The sequence below is a fragment of the Osmerus eperlanus genome, chromosome 27 (assembly GCF_963692335.1).
Source record: "Osmerus eperlanus chromosome 27, fOsmEpe2.1, whole genome shotgun sequence".
In the NCBI taxonomy this organism is placed as follows: Eukaryota; Metazoa; Chordata; class Actinopteri; order Osmeriformes; family Osmeridae; genus Osmerus; species Osmerus eperlanus.
In genome coordinates this window covers 667,049-687,123 of record NC_085044.1, presented here as the reverse complement: position 1 = coordinate 687,123, position 20,075 = coordinate 667,049, and the positions used below count along the sequence as shown (strand labels likewise).

Here is a 20,075-nt window from a genome sequence, read left to right as displayed (position 1 = left end):
GACACAGATGCTGCTGAAGACTGGCCCTCCCCGCGCTCCTCTCCCAGCATGACGCCTGGAACTTGTTTTTCAATCATTGTTTGCCCCCAACTTCTTTTCCCCCTAGAAGAAAAAAGACCCGGAGAGAAAGAGGAGGGTGAGGGAAAGAGAGAGCAAGGAGGAGAGGGGCGGAAAAAGAAAGAAAGAGGGAGGGAAAGAGAGGACAAAAGCGGGTTCTAAGGACATAAAGAAGAAAAAAAACATTCTTTATAACAATCTCCAAATAGTTTGGCATAGGAAGGCCCAGGATTTGTCAGCAAGGGAGAGTAGCTGAGCTGTATCTGCAGGGTTCAAAGTCCCCCTGGGCGATGGATGCTACGCCACGACTCCGGGCGTAGGTCCCAGTGAGATAAGAAGTGCGTGGTAAGATGCAGGTTGCTGCGTGGCTGGTGTGGGCGTCCTGGCTGTACACTCTGGCAGAAGGCCTGCATCCCTGTCAGCTCCAGTGCACCTGTCCCCCGGAGCCGGGGCAGGAGCCTGGCCAGGTGGAGAGCTCTGTCACCCTGCCCCGGGAGCGCAGGGAACATGTCCGGCATCGACCCGAGCGCAGGCAGCCTCCTCACAGGAACAGGGCCCACCGCAGGAAAGGTGAGCCCATCCCACTAGACACACTGTGAGACTTCTGAACCCCGCAGCAGAGAAGAGAGGGCTTTGGAGGGTCAGTTTGGTTTGGCAGACAGGTACTGCTGTATGTCTGAAGACCTTTAGAGCGCTCCTCTGTGTTAGTGAAGTTGTGGCCTGGCAGGTCACTAAGGAGTTTACTATTAAGTTAAATATATAAAATATTTGAAAAAACTTACGGTAGAGATTAGTATTTAACTACAGCCTTCTTTAAACTTTGACCGAGCAGAGAAATATAGTTTGTCAACACAGTTAACGTGCATATTATTGATCATGTCGCCAGCTACAGTATTTCTGTCACAGTAATAGAGAGGTTGCTCATTGTAAGAAATGTATGCGTAAATTATGCATGCTTGTCATTACTGTATTCTTTCATAGATTAATTCTTTTGTCACAGAAAGTGAGGCAGTCTTGTGGCTGTTTTGAGAAATGTTGTAGTCGAAATGCCTCCAACTGAGAAGATCAAGGCATGAAATCTTTAACATGGGGGGGAAACCTGTGAAAAAGACCGTTTCCAGCCTGACTGAAGATGACTCGGTGCTGCATATTTGTAATTTTATTACATTTCGTTGAGCTGAGTGTTTGTTGTCACATAATAAGAATTCTTTATTTTGTTGTTTTGGTCATTTTAACTTGGATTTGTGATTCACTTAAAGTCTAGTAATTCAAAAAAGGCTTTTGAGTAGTCGTGTATTTAACTGACAAATTTCCTCCAGACCCATGAAGGGATAAATCACACAGATTCTTGTTGAATTTTGAGATTTTATTCTTTACCACAAGACCTCCAGAAAAGGTCAACATTAATTGCAAATTAAATAGGTCTCTCGTCTGATAGATCTCAATCGATGTATAGTCCAGCCTGTTCACAAGCCACTTGATTTACACACAGCAGTGAGACGCCTCAAACATCCCATCAGTCACATTCTCTCATTTCATTCACCCCTCTCACAATGGCCAAGACATTCTTCAACCTTTAGACCGTTACATGAAAGTCTCATTTATATGTGATCCCTCCGCAAAGATGAGCCCCCACTGTCCCCGGCTGGCCTGGCGTCCAGATCGTGAGATGAGCCCCCACTGTCCCCGGCTGGCCTGGCGTCCAGATCGTGGGAACCACACCCCTCTTCCTCCCAGCCAGCTTTTGTTGCGTCTGAAAGCTGGCCCAGGCCGTCCAGCCCAAGTTGTTGGATCAATACAGGCGTCCCTCACTTGGCCGGGGCTTTTAAGGCGGCACAATGGCCAGCTCGCTAAACAACACATTATTGATGTGTTCTTTTGGAGGGAATGAACTACCACAGCTAGTCCTGCTCTCTCTCTCCCTCTGGGAGCCGTGTTTGCACAGGATCCTGGGTAATTGGGATAAGTAACTATCAGGTCCTCGGCTTGTTTGTCTTGGGCCTTCACAGCTAACCTCTAGACTGTGATACTCCTAACCTTTTTACATTTTACACTACATTTTAATCATTTAGCAGGAGCTGTTGTCCAAAATGCTTTTTTGCTTTTTTGGTTTAAGAATACATTCTTTGCATTTAAGCAACGCTAAAATAAATAATGTAGGGATTGAAGCAAACCGCACATATCCTAATTTTAGAATTATGTCAATTCCATAGTAGGACACCAGACTTCGCTTTACAGCTCCGTCTGTGGGTCTACAGAGTGACGAAGCTGTGGTATGCTGTTATTGAAACTCATCAGATGTCATTTCCATGTATTGTTTTGAAGCATGGGAACCTCTGAATTTCCTGCCTTTCCATCATAACTTCAGCAACCAACTGTTTTCAACTGAAAACATGCAGTTGTCTTGGTTATAGCTTACTAAGGATATTGACCGAAAGAGCAAGCTAATTTTAACAAATACAGATGGCTTGTTGTAGGGCCCATGTGTTGAAATAGTCTGTAAAAATGTTAACAATGAAACGAACTTAGAATAACTTAAAATAGATTCGCTTTCATTCGATAAGTTTTATTTAAGAAACGTTCAAAAACAGACATCAAAACAGTCCGTATCAGTTGATATGCATACACGTCTTTTTCTTCCAAACCAGTGTTTCTTAATGACTGTAATGATTAGCAGATGTCGATGATAAAGCAGCGTGCAGTCGTGTGATGAATGATTGCAGTTCCCAGTTTACGAGTCGGGACAGAGTGTCACTCTGTTGCAGGCGCTACTTTGTTCCCTCTTGGCATACCTTCACTGCTCTGGTTGTAGTCGCAAGGCTTAATTACCACTGTAGCCTACTCTCTGGGATTTAAATGCGCGGATCAATGTGTTCAAGTTACTTTTGAAAGCTACTTTACTGTATCTCATTTTTAAATACAATGATGAGAACTTCAGAAATGACGGCCTGTTTACGCTTTAGTCCGTGCTTGTAAGTTTTCTATGAGACGGGATATGATTTGTCCTTGATTGAACTAATATGCAGGATATACGCTTATGATACATTAAGATACTTGTTCTTGGTAATCACATTCCAAATGGCGAATATCATTCTTCGACTTGTGGCGTTTTTTGGGACGCTTGGAAACCTTGCAGGTAAGAGGTATAGTGTAACTTTAAATGGGTCGTTAACTTGTATCATGCTATTTTTAAAAGACTAATGATTGTAGCGATTTTGGGCATGTTTTCGTAATATTGCTAGCCATTTGCTCTTGTTGCTAATGTGATGTAGACGTTTGAATGGCTCTTATCTTTTAGCGTCTACCCATTGTCCTGCCTCATATCCCTTGAAACGTTCTATTTTATTGAGTATTTTTGGTCAAATTTGGATTTGTATTTAGTTACTACTATTTATTACTTAATTATTACTTGATGTGCACAGCACCTGCACAGACCAACTCAAACACAACCTGATTATCTAAGCTTATTGAAGTTTGCATCTAAAGGCATGTTTAGGGAAGTTTATTTTAAAGTCTATACCGCTTGTGTTGACAGAAACGTCAGAGGACGTCCTCAGTGTCGTTTTAGTCCTTTTTGTTTTTAAGTGTCAGGTCTTCCTGCAGAGGAAGTGGCTCTGTCTGAAACAATGAGTAAAAAAACAAAAAAACATCTGTTGCCAAGATTGTCTCATTCTGCGCTAATGATACACAGAATGTTCTAGTATAGACATAGGAACGCACATTACACTTGCAGCCCTCACCACCAGCTTATGGTTATGATAGAGCCTAAGCCTGCATAACTACCAACTTATAAAGGAACTGATCAATGGTATCATGCTCTCAAAGCCCTCTTCCTCAAATTCTTGACAGGCATGTTTTAAGATGAGCACAACAAGGGCATTGTCACCCAGCTTTAAGGACAGGGCTCTCTGGGGTGCTTAGATGGAACCCTGATTGTGTTTAGAAGCTTTTGTTCTACTCCGGGTCGACAGCAGGGTGAGGCCGATGACCTGCAACTCAGTTTCCTGTCCGACACAGGAAGTCAATTTACCCCCACCCCCACCCACAGTCCTTCTCTGCCTTGAGAACAGTCACTCAACACCACCAACACATTAAACAATGACATTCCAGCTGGCTGCTAAAAATAGACAGAGTTTATTGGTAGCAGTTAGCTGGTACTACTTTGTCGTTGTTAGCTGTGAGTTGTGAGTGTGTGAGTTGACCCTGCTGTAGGGGTCACATGTTGGGTGTGGTGCTTCTACAGTAAAAACCCCCACTATTACTGGTGAGGGTTCAGGAAGGAGACCACACACTTCAGACGCAGGTTTCACAGCTGGTCTGAAGAGACTGCTGGCCTGGTGTTTGGCCTCTCAGTCTGTCATTAGACGCTTTGAGGCAGATTTGACTGGACCGCTATTTAAGAACACAGATTTAAGAACACAGTAAAACTTATTTTTGAAGGTTTGGAATAAATCTGTGTTCGAAGTTTCCATTCTAGAGGATTCTGTGCATTGCTGGGTTTGTTGCTCCTTAAGACATCAGTGAGACATTAGTGAGACATTAATGCATGGATATGCATGCATCGATACAGTTCCATCGCTTTTCTTCCCATTAAACAGAAGTAATCAAGTAAAATCATGTCTCTATTCAACTAATTATTTTAACACACATATCAACTACACATGTCCAGCAACAAGACAACAATGATCAATAATCAATCATCAATAATCACAACTGCAGATGGAACCAATCACTGCATCTCATTCTTATAGCTGACTTTTATCCCAAGCCATGTACGGGAGGAATTAGAACCCTTGACCTCTTGCAGTCAGATGCTCTAACCACTAAGCTATACCCATGCTGCTTCTCCCGTCCAGGGTCCCGTCTGAGGGCCGAGGAGGCCCCTCGTATCGTGCACCACCCCTCCGACGTGGTGGTGCAGGCGGGCAGCCCCGCCACCCTGTCCTGCCGAGCCCAGGGAAGCCCCGAACCCTCCATCCACTGGCTGCGCAACGGACAGCCCCTGGAGATTGACAAGCTGGAGAGCCAATCCCAGCCCATCGTGCTGTCGGAGGGCAGCCTGTTCTTCCTGACCGTGGTCCCGGGAAGGCGGGGCCAGTCCCAGGAGGGCGTGTATGCCTGCGTGGCGAGGAACAGCGCGGGCAGGGTGACCAGCCGTAACGCCTCGCTCTACATCGCAGGTTAGTAGGAGGGATGGAGTCTGGAGGGTGAGAGGGGAGTCTGTAGGGTGAGGGGGGGAGTCTGTAGGGTGAGGGGGGGAGTCTGTAGGGTGAGGGGGGAGTGTGGAGGGTGAGGGGGGAGTGTGGAGGGTGAGGGGGGAGTCTGTAGGGTGAGGGGGGGAGTCTGTAGGGTGAGGGGGGAGTGTGGAGGGTGAGGGGGGAGTCTGTAGGGTGAGGGAGGAGTGTGGAGGGTGAGGGGGGGAGTCTGTAGGGTGAGGGGGGAGTGTGGAGGGTGAGGGGGGAGTCTGTAGGGTGAGGGGGGAGTGTAGAGGGTGAGGGGGGAGTCTGTAGGGTGAGGGGGGAGTGTGGAGGGTGACAGGGGAGTCTGTAGGGTGAGGGGGGAGTGTGGAGGGTGAGGGGGGAGTGTGGAGGGTGAGGGGGGAGTGTGGAGGGTGAGGGGGGAGTGTGGAGGGTGAGGGGGGAGTCTGTAGGGTGAGGGGGGAGTCTGTAGGGTGAGGGGGGAGTCTGTAGGGTGAGGGGGGAGTGTAGAGGGTGAGTCTGTAGGGTGAGGGGGGAGTGTGGAGGGTGACAGGGGAGTCTGTAGGGTGAGGGGGGAGTGTGGAGGGTGAGGGGGGAGTGTGGAGGGTGACAGGGGAGTCTGTAGGGTGAGGGGGGAGTGTGGAGGGTGAGGGGGGAGTCTGTAGGGTGAGGGGGGAGTGTGGAGGGTGAGGGGGGAGTGTGGAGGGTGAGGGGGGAGTCTGTAGGGTGAGGGGGGAGTCTGTAGGGTGAGGGGGGAGTCTGTAGGGTGAGGGGGGAGTGTGGAGGGTGAGGGGGGAGTGTGGAGGGTGAGGGGGGAGTCTGTAGGGTGAGTCCTATTCCAAGATGTCCTAGTGTTACATAGAAGAGTGTGTGTGTGTGTTTAAGTGAGTGTGACTGAGTGTGTGTATGTTTCCAATGTCAATGTTTACCTAAAGGACAAACAGTCGGCTATTAACACCCGAGCCCTCAGCCTCTGTGTGCTCCTCAAACACAGGGTTGTTCAGCGACCCCCAGATTCCTGAGCTGAGCTGTAATCAGATCTGACCTGTCGTGTCTTCCCCTCCCAGAGGTCATGGAGGAGCCACGCTCTGTCTCTGTTGCTATGGCAGCAGTAACAGTGTTGGGCTGTTGATAGAGCAGCAGTAGTTTTGGGTTGTTGCTAGTACTATTAGGGTTAGCCTAGCTAGCCAAGCTGCCTAGCTAGCCTAACTAACATACCAGGCTAGTCAAGCCATGACTAAAACATTTTTTTTTTTTTGTAAGCCAAACCGCGATTGCAGCAACGTTTGCAGAACTAACATAGCAACTACTAGAGTATCGGGAAAGCAGCCATAATGTACAGTACTGTACCCGGCATGAACATCGTCAAAAGTCCCTGTGTCTGTGCAGTCACCGCACCGAATCACTCACCTGGTGGAGGCTGGTGTTCTGTCGATTTGTCCTACAGTGCCTTGTCAGTTTCGGCTGTAGCCTTCTAGGTCCCTCTTCTAACCGGTCCACAAATAGCTATAGAGCTGGCTATGCAGGTAGAAAAATAACCTGAGGGACACATTCACAAGCATTCACTAAAAGGTCACTGGTCGGACTATCTCCACTCAACCAGACTATTGAACTGTAGCCACTGTGTTGCTAACGAGCGTTACTGAGTCGTCACGTAGCCTATGCGATGGTGGCTAGTTTAACTAGTTAGCTAGCGTTAGCGGCACTTTTACCACAACATCTTAAATATTTCCTGAACCGAAAGTAATTTAAGTAATAATAATAATAATAAAAACTAATAATTGATGTGAGATAACAATAATGTGCCTTGCTGACACAAAGCATAGGCTACTAATAATAGGTTAATTAACAGACACTGTATTATAAAAATGCTCTTCCACTGAGCTACACCCACCCAATAATGTAACCATAGTGATACACCTTAACGAGTCAGTATTTTAATGAATGACTGATTCTGAACACGTGATGTGGTAATAATCCTACCTCCCTGTCCAGCTCTGCAGGAAGATTTCCGGGTGCAACCAGCTGATTTGGAGGTGGCGGTGGGGGAGGTGGCCATCCTAGGGTGCAGCCCCCCGCTGGGGCACCCTGAACCCAACGTAACCTGGCGCAAGGACGGAGTCGCCATCAACAGCTCCGACCAGCACTACACCGTAAGACCTCCAGCATTAGCAACCTGAGGGGTTGTTACGCATCACCAATACAGCTCGCTACTGTGCAGTGAGGAGAATGTGTTTATTTGGCTGAATGGGACATTTCTTGTAAAAAAAAGGACAACAGAAACAGATTTAATTTAGCAAGTGCTTTTCTCTTAAGGAATGCATAGGGGTGGGATTTGAACCGTAGCTGTACTCACCCTGTTCCCTCTGTGTCTCCCTGCCTCCGGGTGTCTAGGAGCTGAACGGGAAGCTGATCGTCACCTCGGCCCAGAAGAGCGACTCTGGCGTGTTTGTGTGTGTGGCCTCCAACACGGTGGCGGTTCGTGAGAGCAGAGCAGCGCGGCTGTCTGTGCTTGGTAAGACCAGGCTGCCTCCGGGTCCAGTTAGTCACCGTGTCACATCTCTGACCGAGTCCTTTTAACCAGATAAGTAGAGATTATACAGGAGTACAGATGATAAACCAGAGCCCAGCTAACCTCTTGTCTCCCCCCAGCTCAGCCAGTGCTGGTCATGGGGCCGGAGGATGTGCTGGTCCGGGCCGGGGAGTCGGCTCACTTCTACTGTGAGGTGCGTGGAGACCCCACGCCTGCTGTGGAGTGGAGCAGAGAGCAGGGCCCGCTGCCCAATGGCAGGTCTGCCCCAACACCACACACACACACACACACACACAGCCTGGAATGGTTTGTGATCGGAAAAACCTCCTGATCAAACATGCTCTCAACATTGGATACCTACCCTCACCAGGACATGATGACAGACCAGAACATCTCTCTCCATTCTGTCTACACTTCCTTATTTCAGCTGTGTGATATCTTGTTGTGTGTGTGTGTGTGTAGGTATTTAGTGAACCCAGACCAGAGCCTGCAGATCCACTACGTGACGTCCCAGGATGCAGGCCGGTACACCTGCACGGCGGTCAACGATGTGGGCGTGGTCACTGCCAGCGCACAGCTGCTGGTGGAGGGTAGGGAACGCCCGCTCTTATTGGGTTAAAATGTGACCTTTAAATCAAGGGGAGATGTGAACCTGCAACTTCTTGATCTGTAGTCAAATGCTCTAACCGCTGAGCTATACCCATCTTCATCCATGCTGTAGACTCCAGCAGAGTAATTACCTGGATCTTTTATTTCATGTTCCTTTGTAAAGCATGCTTTGGTGTGAGAAAGATGCCATTGAAAGTTGTTAATATCATAACTACTACGTACTAGAGGTGGAGGGGTAGTGTTGACGTGAGCTGTAGTCATGTGATCAGCCCTGTAGTCATGTGATCAGCCCTGCTGTGTGGTCCTGGTTCCTCCAGACGCAGCCAGCAGCAGGCAGAGGGAGCTGCACAAAGAGCTGTCCAGCCTGCGCGTGGTGCTGGAGAACGTGACGGAGAAGACACCGGGTTCCAACACCACCCTGCTGCAGTGGAAGGTGCCTGTCTGCCTGCCTGCCTGCCTGCCTGTCTGTCTGTCTGTCTGTCTGTCTGTCTGTCTGCCTGTCTGCCTGTCTGCCTGCCTGTCTGTCTGTCTGCCTGTCTGCCTGTATGCCTGTCTGTCTGCCTGCCTGCCTGCCTGCCTGTCTGTCTGTCTGTCTGCCTGTCTGTCTGCCTGTATGCCTGTCTGTCTGCCTGTCTGCCTGTCTGCCTGTCTGCCTGTCATCTCTCACAGCACATCAGTGGACATCAAAAAATCCAGCCTTAGTGACTGACGTGACAAACCTTTCAGCAACACTAACAACCCCCTCCGTCTCCCTCCTGTCCCGCTGTGCCCAGCTCCAGACCCTACTGTCCCAGCCACACTTCCTGGAGGGGTTCGAGGTGCTGTACCGCTGCCTGCTGCCCGCCAGCTCCGACTGGGCGGCCCTGAGGGTGGCACTGCCCTCCTACCACGCCCAGGTGGGGCCCCTGAAGAGGGGCTACCAGTACGAGTTCAAGGTGCGCCCGTACGGCAGCAGCCTGTACGGCCGGGAGAGCAACAGCCGGCACCTGAGGGTCCCAGAGACAGGTGAGGAGCAGCACCTGCCACACCTCTACCGGCTGACTTGACCGAATTATTAGAATGATTTCATTATTTTACAAACGTAGAATTTGCTTTTATCCAACAGCAAGTTGACCCTCGAAATGTGTCTTTTGGAAATGCAGTGCTTTTGATTGCTTTTGTATAAAAAATGATATAAAAACACAACTGCAGTGTTGTTGTGGACGTGCGACTGGTAGATGTGATTTCCCGTTGTCCCCCAGCCCCCAGCGCCCCCCCCCAGCGCGTCTCTCTCACCATGACCCCCGACCGCAACGACACGGTCCACCTCAGCTGGGACCCTCCCCCTCACGACGCTCACAACGGCATCATCCAGGGATACCAGGTAAAACACCCGTAGTGACGGACTGAGTCAGTCAGGGTTGAGTAACAGACCTGGCCTGGTTAACGGCTGTGCTTGCCTCCAGGTGTGGTGCGTGCAGGCTGAGCAGGTGCTGAACTGGACGGTGGATGGAGGGCAGCACAGCCTGGACCTGCCCGGGCTCCAGGGGGGGCTGCAGTACCTGGTCAGCCTGGCTGCCCTCAACGGGGCTGGGGTGGGACTGAGCACGGAGCCCTACAGGCTGAGCATAGGTCAGAGACACGCCTGGAAACACAACAGCATTCGTTTGTTCTGTCTAGTCCTCTCAAGACCTTACCTTTCTCTCTCTCTCTGTCTCTCTGTCTCTCTGTCTCTCTGTCTCTCTGTCTCTCTGTCTCTCTGTCTCTCTGTCTCTCTGTCTCTCTGTCTCTGTCTCTCTTTCTCTGTCTCTGTCTCTCTGTCTCTCTGTCTCTCTGTCTCTCTGTCTCTCTGTCTCTCTTTCTCTGTCTCTCTTTCTCTGTCTCTGTCTCTCTGTCTCTCTGTCTCTCTGTCTCTCTGTCTCTCTGTCTCTCTGTCTCTCTGTCTCTCTGTCTCTCTTTCTCTGTCTCTCTTTCTCTGTCTCTGTCTCTCTGTCTCTCTGTCTCTCTGTCTCTCTGTCTCTCTTTCTCTCTTTCTCTGTCTCTGTCTCTCTTTCTCTGTCTCTCTTTCTCTGTCTCTCTCTCTGTCTCTCTCTCTCTCTCTCTCTCTCTCTCTCATTCTCTTTTACTCTTTCTTTCACTCCACCCACCCTTTACACTCCCCCCTCCCCCCCAGACTCCCAGCCCCCAGGCTCTGCGGGGGCCCCAGCAGGAGGAGGGGGGAAGGGGGTCCTGGCTGTGCTGGGGGACCCTGTGTTCATCGGCAGCGCTGGCGCCCTCCTGTGGTGTGTTCTCATGGTGACGGCCATCTGCCTCTACCGTCGCCACCGCCGCCCAGAACGCCTGGCCCGCCGCCACGGCAACGCTGAAGGTACACAGCCCAGGCATCACTGATACCCACACAGTCCGATCTCTGCTCACATCCAAACACATGTTTCTCCCCAGGTCTGTTCAGACTGGCTAGTGAGGACCTCATCATCAAACACAGGTTGGTGAGAGAGCTCGAGAGGGGTGCTTCTAAGTGTGTCTGGTTCTCAGTGTGTTTCTGGTTCTCAGTGTGTTTCTAGTTCTCAGTGTGTTTCTGGTTCTCAGTGTGTTTCTGGTTCTCAGTGTGTTTCTGGTTCTCAGTGTGTTTCTGGTTCTCAGTGTGTTTCTAGTTCTCAGTGTTTCTGCGCTCCTCTTCACCGTTTCAGGATGGCGGCGCCCGACTCTCCGTGGATCTCCGCGGCCTGGCGCCAGGCCCAGCGGGATGAGCGGGCCCCGGGCTCCTGGCCCCAGAGCCAGGAGCCCCCGGGCTTCAGGAAGACCAGTGAGCCCCCCACCCCCTTCCATACCCTCTACCCCCCCACCCCCTTCCATACCCTCTACCCCCCCCCACCCCCTTCCATACCCTCTACCCCCCCCACCCCCTTCCATACCCTCTACCCCCCCCCACCCCCTTCCATACCCTCTACCCCCCCACCCCCTTCCATACCCTCTACCCCCCCACCCCCTTCCATACCCTCTACCCCCCCCCACCCCCTTCCATACCCTCTACCCCCCCCACCCCCTTCCATACCCTCTACCCCCCCACCCCCTTCCATACCCTCTACCCCCCCCCACCCCCTTCCATACCCTCTACCCCCCCACCCCCTTCCATACCCTCTACCCCCCCACCCCCTTCCATACCCTCTACCCCCCCCACCCCCTTCCATACCCTCTACCCCCCCACCCCCTTCCATACCCTCTACCCCCCCACCCCCTTCCATACCCTCTACCCCCCCCCACCCCCTTCCATACCCTCTACCCCCCCCACCCCCTTCCATACCCTCTACCCCCCCCACCCCCTTCCATACCCTCTACCCCCCCACCCCCTTCCATACCCTCTACCCCCCCACCCCCTTCCATACCCTCTACCCCCACACCCCCTTCCATACCCTCTACCCCCCCACCCCCTTCCATACCCTCTACCCCCCCACCCCCTTCCATACCCTCTACCCCCCCCACCCCCTTCCATACCCTCTACCCCCCCCACCCCCTTCCATACCCTCTACCCCCCCACCCCCTTCCATACCCTCTACCCCCCCACCCCCTTCCATACCCTCTACCCCTCCACCCCCAATGACTTGTTGTCATTCCCTCTCCTTGGTAGTCGCAGCGATCTAACATCTGCCTTCTCCTCCAGCGTTGCCCACGGTGACCAGGAAGGCCCCCGGTGGCCAGGGCGGGGCAGTCCCCATCGTGCCTGACAGCTGTGGCGTGTACGGCACCTTCTACGTGGACCTGATGGGCGGCGGCCTGAAGACCTTCCACAGCCCCGCCCGCTGTCCCAGGATGCCGCACTGCAGCCTGCAGCAGGCGGGCGAGACGCTGAGGATCTCCCAGGCGGTCGCTAAGACAACCCTGCGGGAGGAGGGGCAGGCGTTGCCCTGGAAACAGGCCCTGCCATCCCAGCCCAGGATGGGTGTTCACAAGGACTCATGGGAGAAGAACAACAAGCGAGGTCAGGGGAGAACAATAATAATAAGAGATGGCAAAAGTACACACATCATTCACTCAAATAGAAGTACAGACACTCATGTTTAAAAAGACTGACTACACTTTTTCACTCAAATATCCTTTCTAACTTCAATTTTCTTTGAAAATGTCTTATCATTTTTTTGTTATCAAAAAGATGTGTCTACCTTTCCTCCTACCTTTTTTATTTTTTTTACAAACAGTGAAAGAAGAGGAGAACAGAGATACCTATAACAGAGTACAGTAAAGCAGAGCACAATACCATAGAGTATAATAGAGTATATACTAGAGTCCTCATCAAGTATTCATCAATGATTTTTTTCAAAAATGTTTTCAACCTTTTGAAACAAAAAACAAAAAAGTCCAAAATATTTTTGGGAGGAATATAAAAGAGGATATGACCAGAAATGTCAAATCCAGGAAAACCAGGACAACACAGGGGAGTTTAACTGAGGATTTTAGTCTGTGGTGCTTTTTCTCACCTCCCGACAGCAGGTATCTGATGACTGTGTGACCGGTTGTGACAGGAAGTCAGGTTGTGACAGGAAGTCAGGTTGTGACAGGAAGTGACAGGTTGTGACAGGAAGTGACAGGTTGTGACAGGAAGTGACAGGTTGGCTGTGTGTGTGTCCCTCCCAGAGCTGCATGCGGTGAAGAGCGCCCCTATGGCGCCCTCTAGGGGCCTGGCAGTCAGGAACGTGTCTCAGGCCTACAAACACAGACTGGGCCACAAGCAGTCAGGTGCAGTCACCTCATCACCGTGGAAACACCTCACCAACACTGTTCAGCTTTGTTCATTTGTTCAAAATGTTTTAAAGTATAATATCTGTGTGTGATGTGTGTGATGTGTGTGTGTGTGTGATGTGTGTGTGTGATGTGTGTGTGTGATGTGTGTGTGTGTCCAGGTGTGTGTGAGGGGGACCCCAGCCTGTCTCCTCGTCTCCTCCACTACTCCGCCTCCCTGCAGCTGGTGGACCTGCTGCCCAGACCCCCCCCGCTGCCCGTAGACGACACCACCGACACACACAGCCTCAGCTCTGAGGAGGGGTGAGACACACACACACACACAGCCTCAGCTCTGAGGAGGGGTGAGACACACACACACACAGCCTCAGCTCTGAGGAGGGGTGAGACACACACACACACACAGCCTCAGCTCTGAGGAGGGGTGAGACACACACACACACACAGCCTCAGCTCTGAGGAGGGGTGAGACACACACACACACAGCCTCAGCTCTGAGGAGGGGTGAGACACACACACACACAGCCTCAGCTCTGAGGAGGGGTGAGACACACACACACACACAGCCTCAGCTCTGAGGAGGGGTGAGACACACACACACACAGCCTCAGCTCTGAGGAGGGGTGAGACACACACACACACAAAGCCTCAGCTCTGAGGAGGGGTGAGACACACACACACACACAGCCTCAGCTCTGAGGAGGGGTGAGACACACACACACACACACACAGCCTCAGCTCTGAGGAGGGGTGAGACACACACACACACACACACACACAGCCTCAGCTCTGAGGAGGGGTGAGACACACACACACACACGCAGCCTCAGCTCTGAGGAGGGGTGAGACACACACACACAGCCTCAGCTCTGAGGAGGGGTGAGACACACACACACACACACACAGCCTCAGCTCTGAGGAGGGGTGAGACACACACACACACACACACACACACAGCCTCAGCTCTGAGGAGGGGTGAGATACACACACACACACACACACAGCCTCAGCTCTGAGGAGGGGTGAGACACACACACACACACACAGCCTCAGCTCTGAGGAGGGGTGAGACACACACACACACACACACAGCCTCAGCTCTGAGGAGGGGTGAGACACACACACACACACACACAGCCTCAGCTCTGAGGAGGGGTGAGACACACACACACAGCCTCAGCTCTGAGGAGGGGTGAGACACACACACACACACACACAGCCTCAGCTCTGAGGAGGGGTGAGACACACACACACACACACACACACACAGCCTCAGCTCTGAGGAGGGGTGAGATACACACACACACACACACACACACACACAGCCTCAGCTCTGAGGAGGGGTGAGACACACACACACACACACAGCCTCAGCTCTGAGGAGGGGTGAGACACACACACACACACACAGCCTCAGCTCTGAGGAGGGGTGAGACACACACACACACACACAGCCTCAGCTCTGAGGAGGGGTGAGACACACACACACACACACACACAGCCTCAGCTCTGAGGAGGGGTGAGACACACACACACACACACAGCCTCAGCTCTGAGGAGGGGTGAGACACACACACACACACAGCCTCAGCTCTGAGGAGGGGTGAGACACACACACACACACACACACAGCCTCAGCTCTGAGGAGGGGTGAGACACACACACACACACACAGCCTCAGCTCTGAGGAGGGGTGAGACACACACACACACACACAGCCTCAGCTCTGAGGAGGGGTGAGACACACACACACACACAGCCTCAGCTCTGAGGAGGGGTGAGACACACACACACACACACACACAGCCTCAGCTCTGAGGAGGGGTGAGACACACACACACACACAGCCTCAGCTCTGAGGAGGGGTGTGATCAGTGTTGCTCACCTCAGTGGTGGTTCCTCTTCTAACGTGTCCCCCCCCCCTCAGGTCCAGCCGCTCCACCAGGCTGACAGTAGACCTGCTCTCCCTGCAGTCCACCTGTGCTGCCTCGGGTCAGGCCCCCTCGCCCTCCCCCTCCACCGGCTGCCCCTCCTACAGCATGCTGTCCTCACACTGCCCCTCCTCCTCATACTGCCCCTCCCCGGAGCAGCAGGAAGTCCTGGAGAGCTCACAGGAAGTGACCCGGTACCTGGAGCTGAGGCCCAGGGTGGAGAGGTAACTTCTCTCCTGACTCATCACGTCATCACATCATCACAGCCTTTTAAACAGAAGATACAACTTTGTTAACCAAAGGAAATGATTGTGCCAGAGATTGCTTAAAGATCACACCAACATAAGGATAAAAACTATAGTTAGAAATGTAAAGAATGCAAAGGAGTAAATGTTAAATGCTAACCTGTGGTTATCTCCTGGTATCCCCAGCGAGTCGTCAGACCCCCCCTCCTCTCGGCCCTTCTCCCCCACCCCCACACTGGGCTACATCTACGGGCCCCTCCCCTCCGACCACCTGGGCGTCGCCCCCGACGACCCCGAGGCCCGGCCAATGGGCTTGCGGCGTGCCCGTCTCCGGAGCACGCCCTCGTCGTGCGGCAGCGAATGGGAGGGCTCGCTGTGGAACGGCTGGGGGTCCGTCTCCGAGGGCAACGGGGCGAGCGCCCGGGCCAGCCTCATCAGTTCCTCTGACGGCTCCGTCCTGAACGACGCCAGCTTCGCCCGCATCCTGGCCGCCGCCGTGTCGGAGAGCACCGCCTCCTTCTCTGGTGAGGGAGGAAGTCTCACTCAGATGGACCTCTTCTGGTTGTGTTGCATTATGGGTCCTGTAGTCTGTGATGTACTGTGTTGAAATACGCTTGATGGATTCACAAAGGCTCGATTACTGTCAAGCAAGGAGCATTAGTCAGTCAAATGAATATAATGGCACTGGTTTTATTGATGGAAGATGTTGATTACATGAATGACCACAAGGTGGCGCGTGGTGACCATTCTTGACTGAGACCAAGTTAGAACGATAGAAAGATTACATATTTTTTCTTTTTTTACCAGTGATTTCTGGAAACAGAATATTTTCACAGTGAAGACCTTCCTTCATGCGTGGGTACAAAACCACATCAGTCTAAATCCTCCTATTGTAACTCCATCCTTGTTCCTGGCATCCAGTTAATTTCAAAGTTCACTGGAGGAGGGTAGCCCTAACCTAGGAATAAGGATAGTTTCAGGGCTGGTGCGATGGCCTGGTCTAGGGTTAGGGTTAGTTAGTTTCAGTGTGGGGGGAACGGTGTGCGCTTGTGTGGCCTGACAGGCTGACCTGAGGGACACAGTAATGGGATTGAGGTGAGCGGTGGTGTGTGTGTGTGTGTGTGTGTGTGTGAGTGTGTGTGTGTGTGTGTGAGTGTGTGTGTGTGTGAGTGTGAGTGTGAGTGTGTGTGAGAGTGTGTGTGTGTGTGTGTGTGAGTGTGTGTGTGTGTGTGTGTGTCTCGTATTACACTAAGAGTGGGGGCACCAAGTGATCACTTAGACCCTCTCAGTAAAATGAAACTGGCCATGGTTTCCCCAGCACCACCTCATCAATCACTCTCTTTCTCTCTAAATGTGGGGCTGCATTTAACTTTTCTCCATTTGCAAAAGTGTGGAGGGAAGCCACAGGAGAGCTGTAATCCAGCCCACTTCCTCTGCATTTAATAAATGAAATTGTTTGTTATCGGACGACCATAAATCACCAAAGTATCAATTATACTGTTTGGTTGCTGTCAAATCATTTCAAACAGTTTCTGAAAAAGGTGGGAATTAGACGTCAGTACCAAGTCAGTTTCATGATTCGAAGACTTAAGAGTTTAAATTAATGGCTTGGTGGGAATCAAAATAACGTAAATCTTCTGAAGGCGTGTGTATGTGTGTAAGTGTGTAAGTGTGTATGTGTATGTATGTGTGTGTATGTGTGTGTATGTGTGTATTATGAAGCCATGTTTGAGATTTCTTTTTTTCTCGAAGCTAGGTTGTGCTTTTGAAAGGTTGTGTCGTCTACACTGTTTCATAGACGTAACTCTCTGTCTCTCCCCCCCCTACAGACTTCTCCCCTCCCGCCTCCCCCCTCAGCGCCCTGTTCCCCCCAGCACGAGGCGAGGCAGCGCGAGGCGAGGCAGCGCGAGGCGAGGCAGCGCGAGGCGAGGCAGCGCGAGGCGAGGCAGCGCGAGGCGAGGTGGGGGAGTGTTTCGGGGAGCTGGACCCCATGCCTGTGTGGGACTGGAGCACAGCATGGGTGGAGGATATGGAGGCCCAGTACCGCGCCCTGTACCCCCCCACCTCCCCCTCCACACCCACCTCCACCTGCGACACCTGGGGCCGCCTCCGGAGCCAGCGGCAGGGGGGCGGGGGAAGGGGGGCGAGGGGGAGGGGGGGCGAGGGGGCCGGGGGGGTGAAACCACAGAGATGAAGCGTTGATTGACCGAGGCCTGATTCCAGTTCAGTTCAGCGTCCGGGAGGGATGGATGTTAAACTCACAACCGGAAGAAGTCCTAGGGACTGTCAAGTCAGGAATGGAGCTAGTTGGTTTATAGTTCTCATCGCTGCTTCCTGCTTCCTGGTGGCCAAACCCAATGTGGCTGACCTGGACTCAGTTTCCCAGAATACCTCAGGACGTCCCGTCTACTTCCTGTCTCCATGTCTAACTTGTACAGCTTTTTTACTTTAGTTAAAGAAAGGATTATTTTATTTTTAGTTGACCATAAATAAATATGAATAAAATCTTGTCTTATAACTTCCTTTTCAAACATTTAGGAAGAGCTAATGATCTGCATTGTCAACACAGGTGCTTTCATGATTGGATTGGTCCTATTATACCGCCAGAGCAAATCTATACAGACCTTTACTGATTAATTGCAATAGTTTGTACATATTTGACCAATTTATTTAATGAACCACAAACACTGTGACTTTTCAACCCATCTTTTTATAATTTTTCTTTCTGAAACAACTTTTTAATCTAGAAATCTTAAGTAGATCATTTGTATTTTTTGGGATGTTACTTGCCTTTACATGTCGGCTCCATTCTCAGTTTATACGTAAACTAGCCCACATAGAGGAGTGGTTGGACATCTAAAAGATTTTCCCTACTGATTTGAAACTAAATTAAACTAGCTCTGCATTTTACATTAGTTTCTCATTGATTTGTATCCTCTCTGTTGTAAAATTCTGCTATAATTAGATGTTTACCTTTTATAAAGACTATGTAAGAATAGGTTCAGTGGTACTGAACTAATTATTGTCTCAACGGACACTACCTGACTAAATGTTTATATTCGATGCTTAACTAACCCAGTGTCTTGTCTTGATGCCTTAATAATAAATCAAACAAGTCAGATATGTTGCATATCTTTGATGTTTGAAGACGGTTCATTCAAAATGACAATATTTTGAGTTGTTTTTTGTATCGCGTGTGGTAGAATTTTGTTGCAACCTGAAATGTTGTATGTTTGCTTTTTGTTTGAGATCAGAGTTGAACCCCCTCAGGAGGACTGTGAGAGCTGAGCTTCTGACAGCCTCTGCCGGAACACAACACTGCTCGCTCTCTCAAAACCACTTAAAGAGACCAAGAGAAATCCTTACTGTTTCATCAAGAGCCTCAGATTTCTGACGACAGAGAAAAGTCACGATACATTAATAGGATGAACAAGAAAACAGGAAAGAAGATAAAAAAAATATTGATTCAAAAGAGCTTAAAATAAATGATAATCTCTGAATAAACTACATAAACTACCATTTCTACAACCCCCCTTCAGCTCTGTGGTCTGGACCTCACTTCCCCGCGGGTCAAAGGGCAGTCCCCCCGCTGAAGTTGTTACATCCTGACCTCAAACAAATCCAAACAATATTGAACAAGTCTGTGTGTCTCTGTGTGTGTGTGTGTCTGTGTGTCTGTGTGTGTGTCTGTGACTCTGTGTGTGTGTGTGTGTCTGTGTGTTCTAGACTGGAGGACCAAAGGGATTATTCTTCTTCTGGCTTCGTCTCAGTGACCATATGTTGGTCTCCACAAGCCACCAAACCAGCCACTGTCTTGTGTTGTGTACACACACACAGACACACACACATAAGCTCTCTCTCACACACTTATACAGACACACACACATAAGCTCTCTCTCTCACACACACACACCCATAAGCTCTCTACACACACATAAGCTCTCAAATACAAACACACACAGATGCACACATAAGCACTCAAACACATTGATGTGCACACCCCACTCATCCACAACACAAAGGGACTACATTGATAGTGGAGAGGATGTGTCTATCTGCAACAGATTCTCCACAGATGCCCTGTGTCCCAAAACACACACACGCACACACACATCCACATTCTGGTCAGCAGCAATACTTAAACTGTGAAAATTGCTAGCAGCTCACATGGCAATCGTTTATTTAGGTAGAAATCTATTTGTCCTACGTGGGAAGTCCTTCCCCTGCTGGCCTGTCTGTCAACAAGCGCTCGCTAGCTCCCCTCAACACTCTCACACACACAGTTAAGATGCTGCCTACAAACTGACCTTCATCATGACACACACGGACACACACCCCTGCCCCAGATCCCTGGGTGTGTGATGACAGCCTGGGCCCCTGGGAGTCGGCCCTCTGTTGACCCAGAGCTGGGCAGGGACACAGGAGTCCCTGGCCTGTTCCCTCCCTCCCTCCCTCCCTCTCTCCCTCCATCTGATATCTGAATCTTCTGTTCATCTCATCTTCTGCTCGACTAACCCTACCCCTCCTTTGACAAAAATGTTTCACGCTTTCGTTCTTCTGGGTGGAGGTCTTTGTTCGACACCAGACTGTCTGTTTCGTGTGACACGGTGACAAAGCCACTATCAAAGTAGCTTTTTAGGTGGAATTCAGGTGTAAACGTGTGCTGTTCCGCCTCCTCTGTGCTGGGCTGAGATGGCCTGCAGGCTGCGGTCCTGTTCCCCCCAGAGCCAGTAGCAGCTTCACAGCCCGTCTGGGGCGCCACACACGCATCCATCTCTCTCCGCCA

General features: G+C 50.9%; 1 protein-coding gene across 2 annotated transcripts; it reads left to right on the top strand.

Annotated features, from left to right (window-relative positions):
* Positions 1-162: 162 nt before the first annotated feature.
* On the top strand, positions 163-18,419 carry robo4 (roundabout, axon guidance receptor, homolog 4 (Drosophila)). Of its 2 annotated transcripts, none has more exons than XM_062453912.1 (19): positions 163-627; positions 4,914-5,237; positions 7,251-7,408; positions 7,650-7,770; positions 7,908-8,046; positions 8,251-8,378; positions 8,715-8,830; positions 9,171-9,402; positions 9,639-9,760; positions 9,843-10,008; positions 10,550-10,744; positions 10,819-10,861; positions 11,067-11,182; positions 12,038-12,355; positions 13,009-13,110; positions 13,275-13,416; positions 15,041-15,268; positions 15,476-15,813; positions 17,119-18,419. In XM_062453912.1, exons 1-19 carry the CDS (start codon positions 408-410, stop codon positions 17,481-17,483), a joined length of 3,573 nt encoding a protein of 1,190 aa, XP_062309896.1. In that variant the 5' UTR covers positions 163-407; the 3' UTR covers positions 17,484-18,419. The 2 variants fall into 2 exon arrangements, with proteins under 2 accessions (XP_062309896.1, XP_062309897.1); XM_062453913.1 differs by lacking the exon at positions 163-627 and adding an exon at positions 2,769-3,193.
* Positions 18,420-20,075: the final 1,656 nt, after the last annotated feature.

Excerpts from the sequence above, each read along its gene's own strand:
- robo4 (XM_062453912.1), top strand. The coding sequence starts at position 408 with ATGCAGGTTGCTGCGTGGCTGGTGTGGGCGTCCTGGCTGTACACTCTG. Across the intron at positions 8,047-8,250 it reads GGCCCGCTGCCCAATGGCAG|GTATTTAGTGAACCCAGACC; the intron begins GTCTGCCCCAAC and ends GTGTGTGTGTAG. Across the intron at positions 11,183-12,037 it reads CCCGGGCTTCAGGAAGACCA|CGTTGCCCACGGTGACCAGG; the intron begins GTGAGCCCCCCA and ends CTTCTCCTCCAG.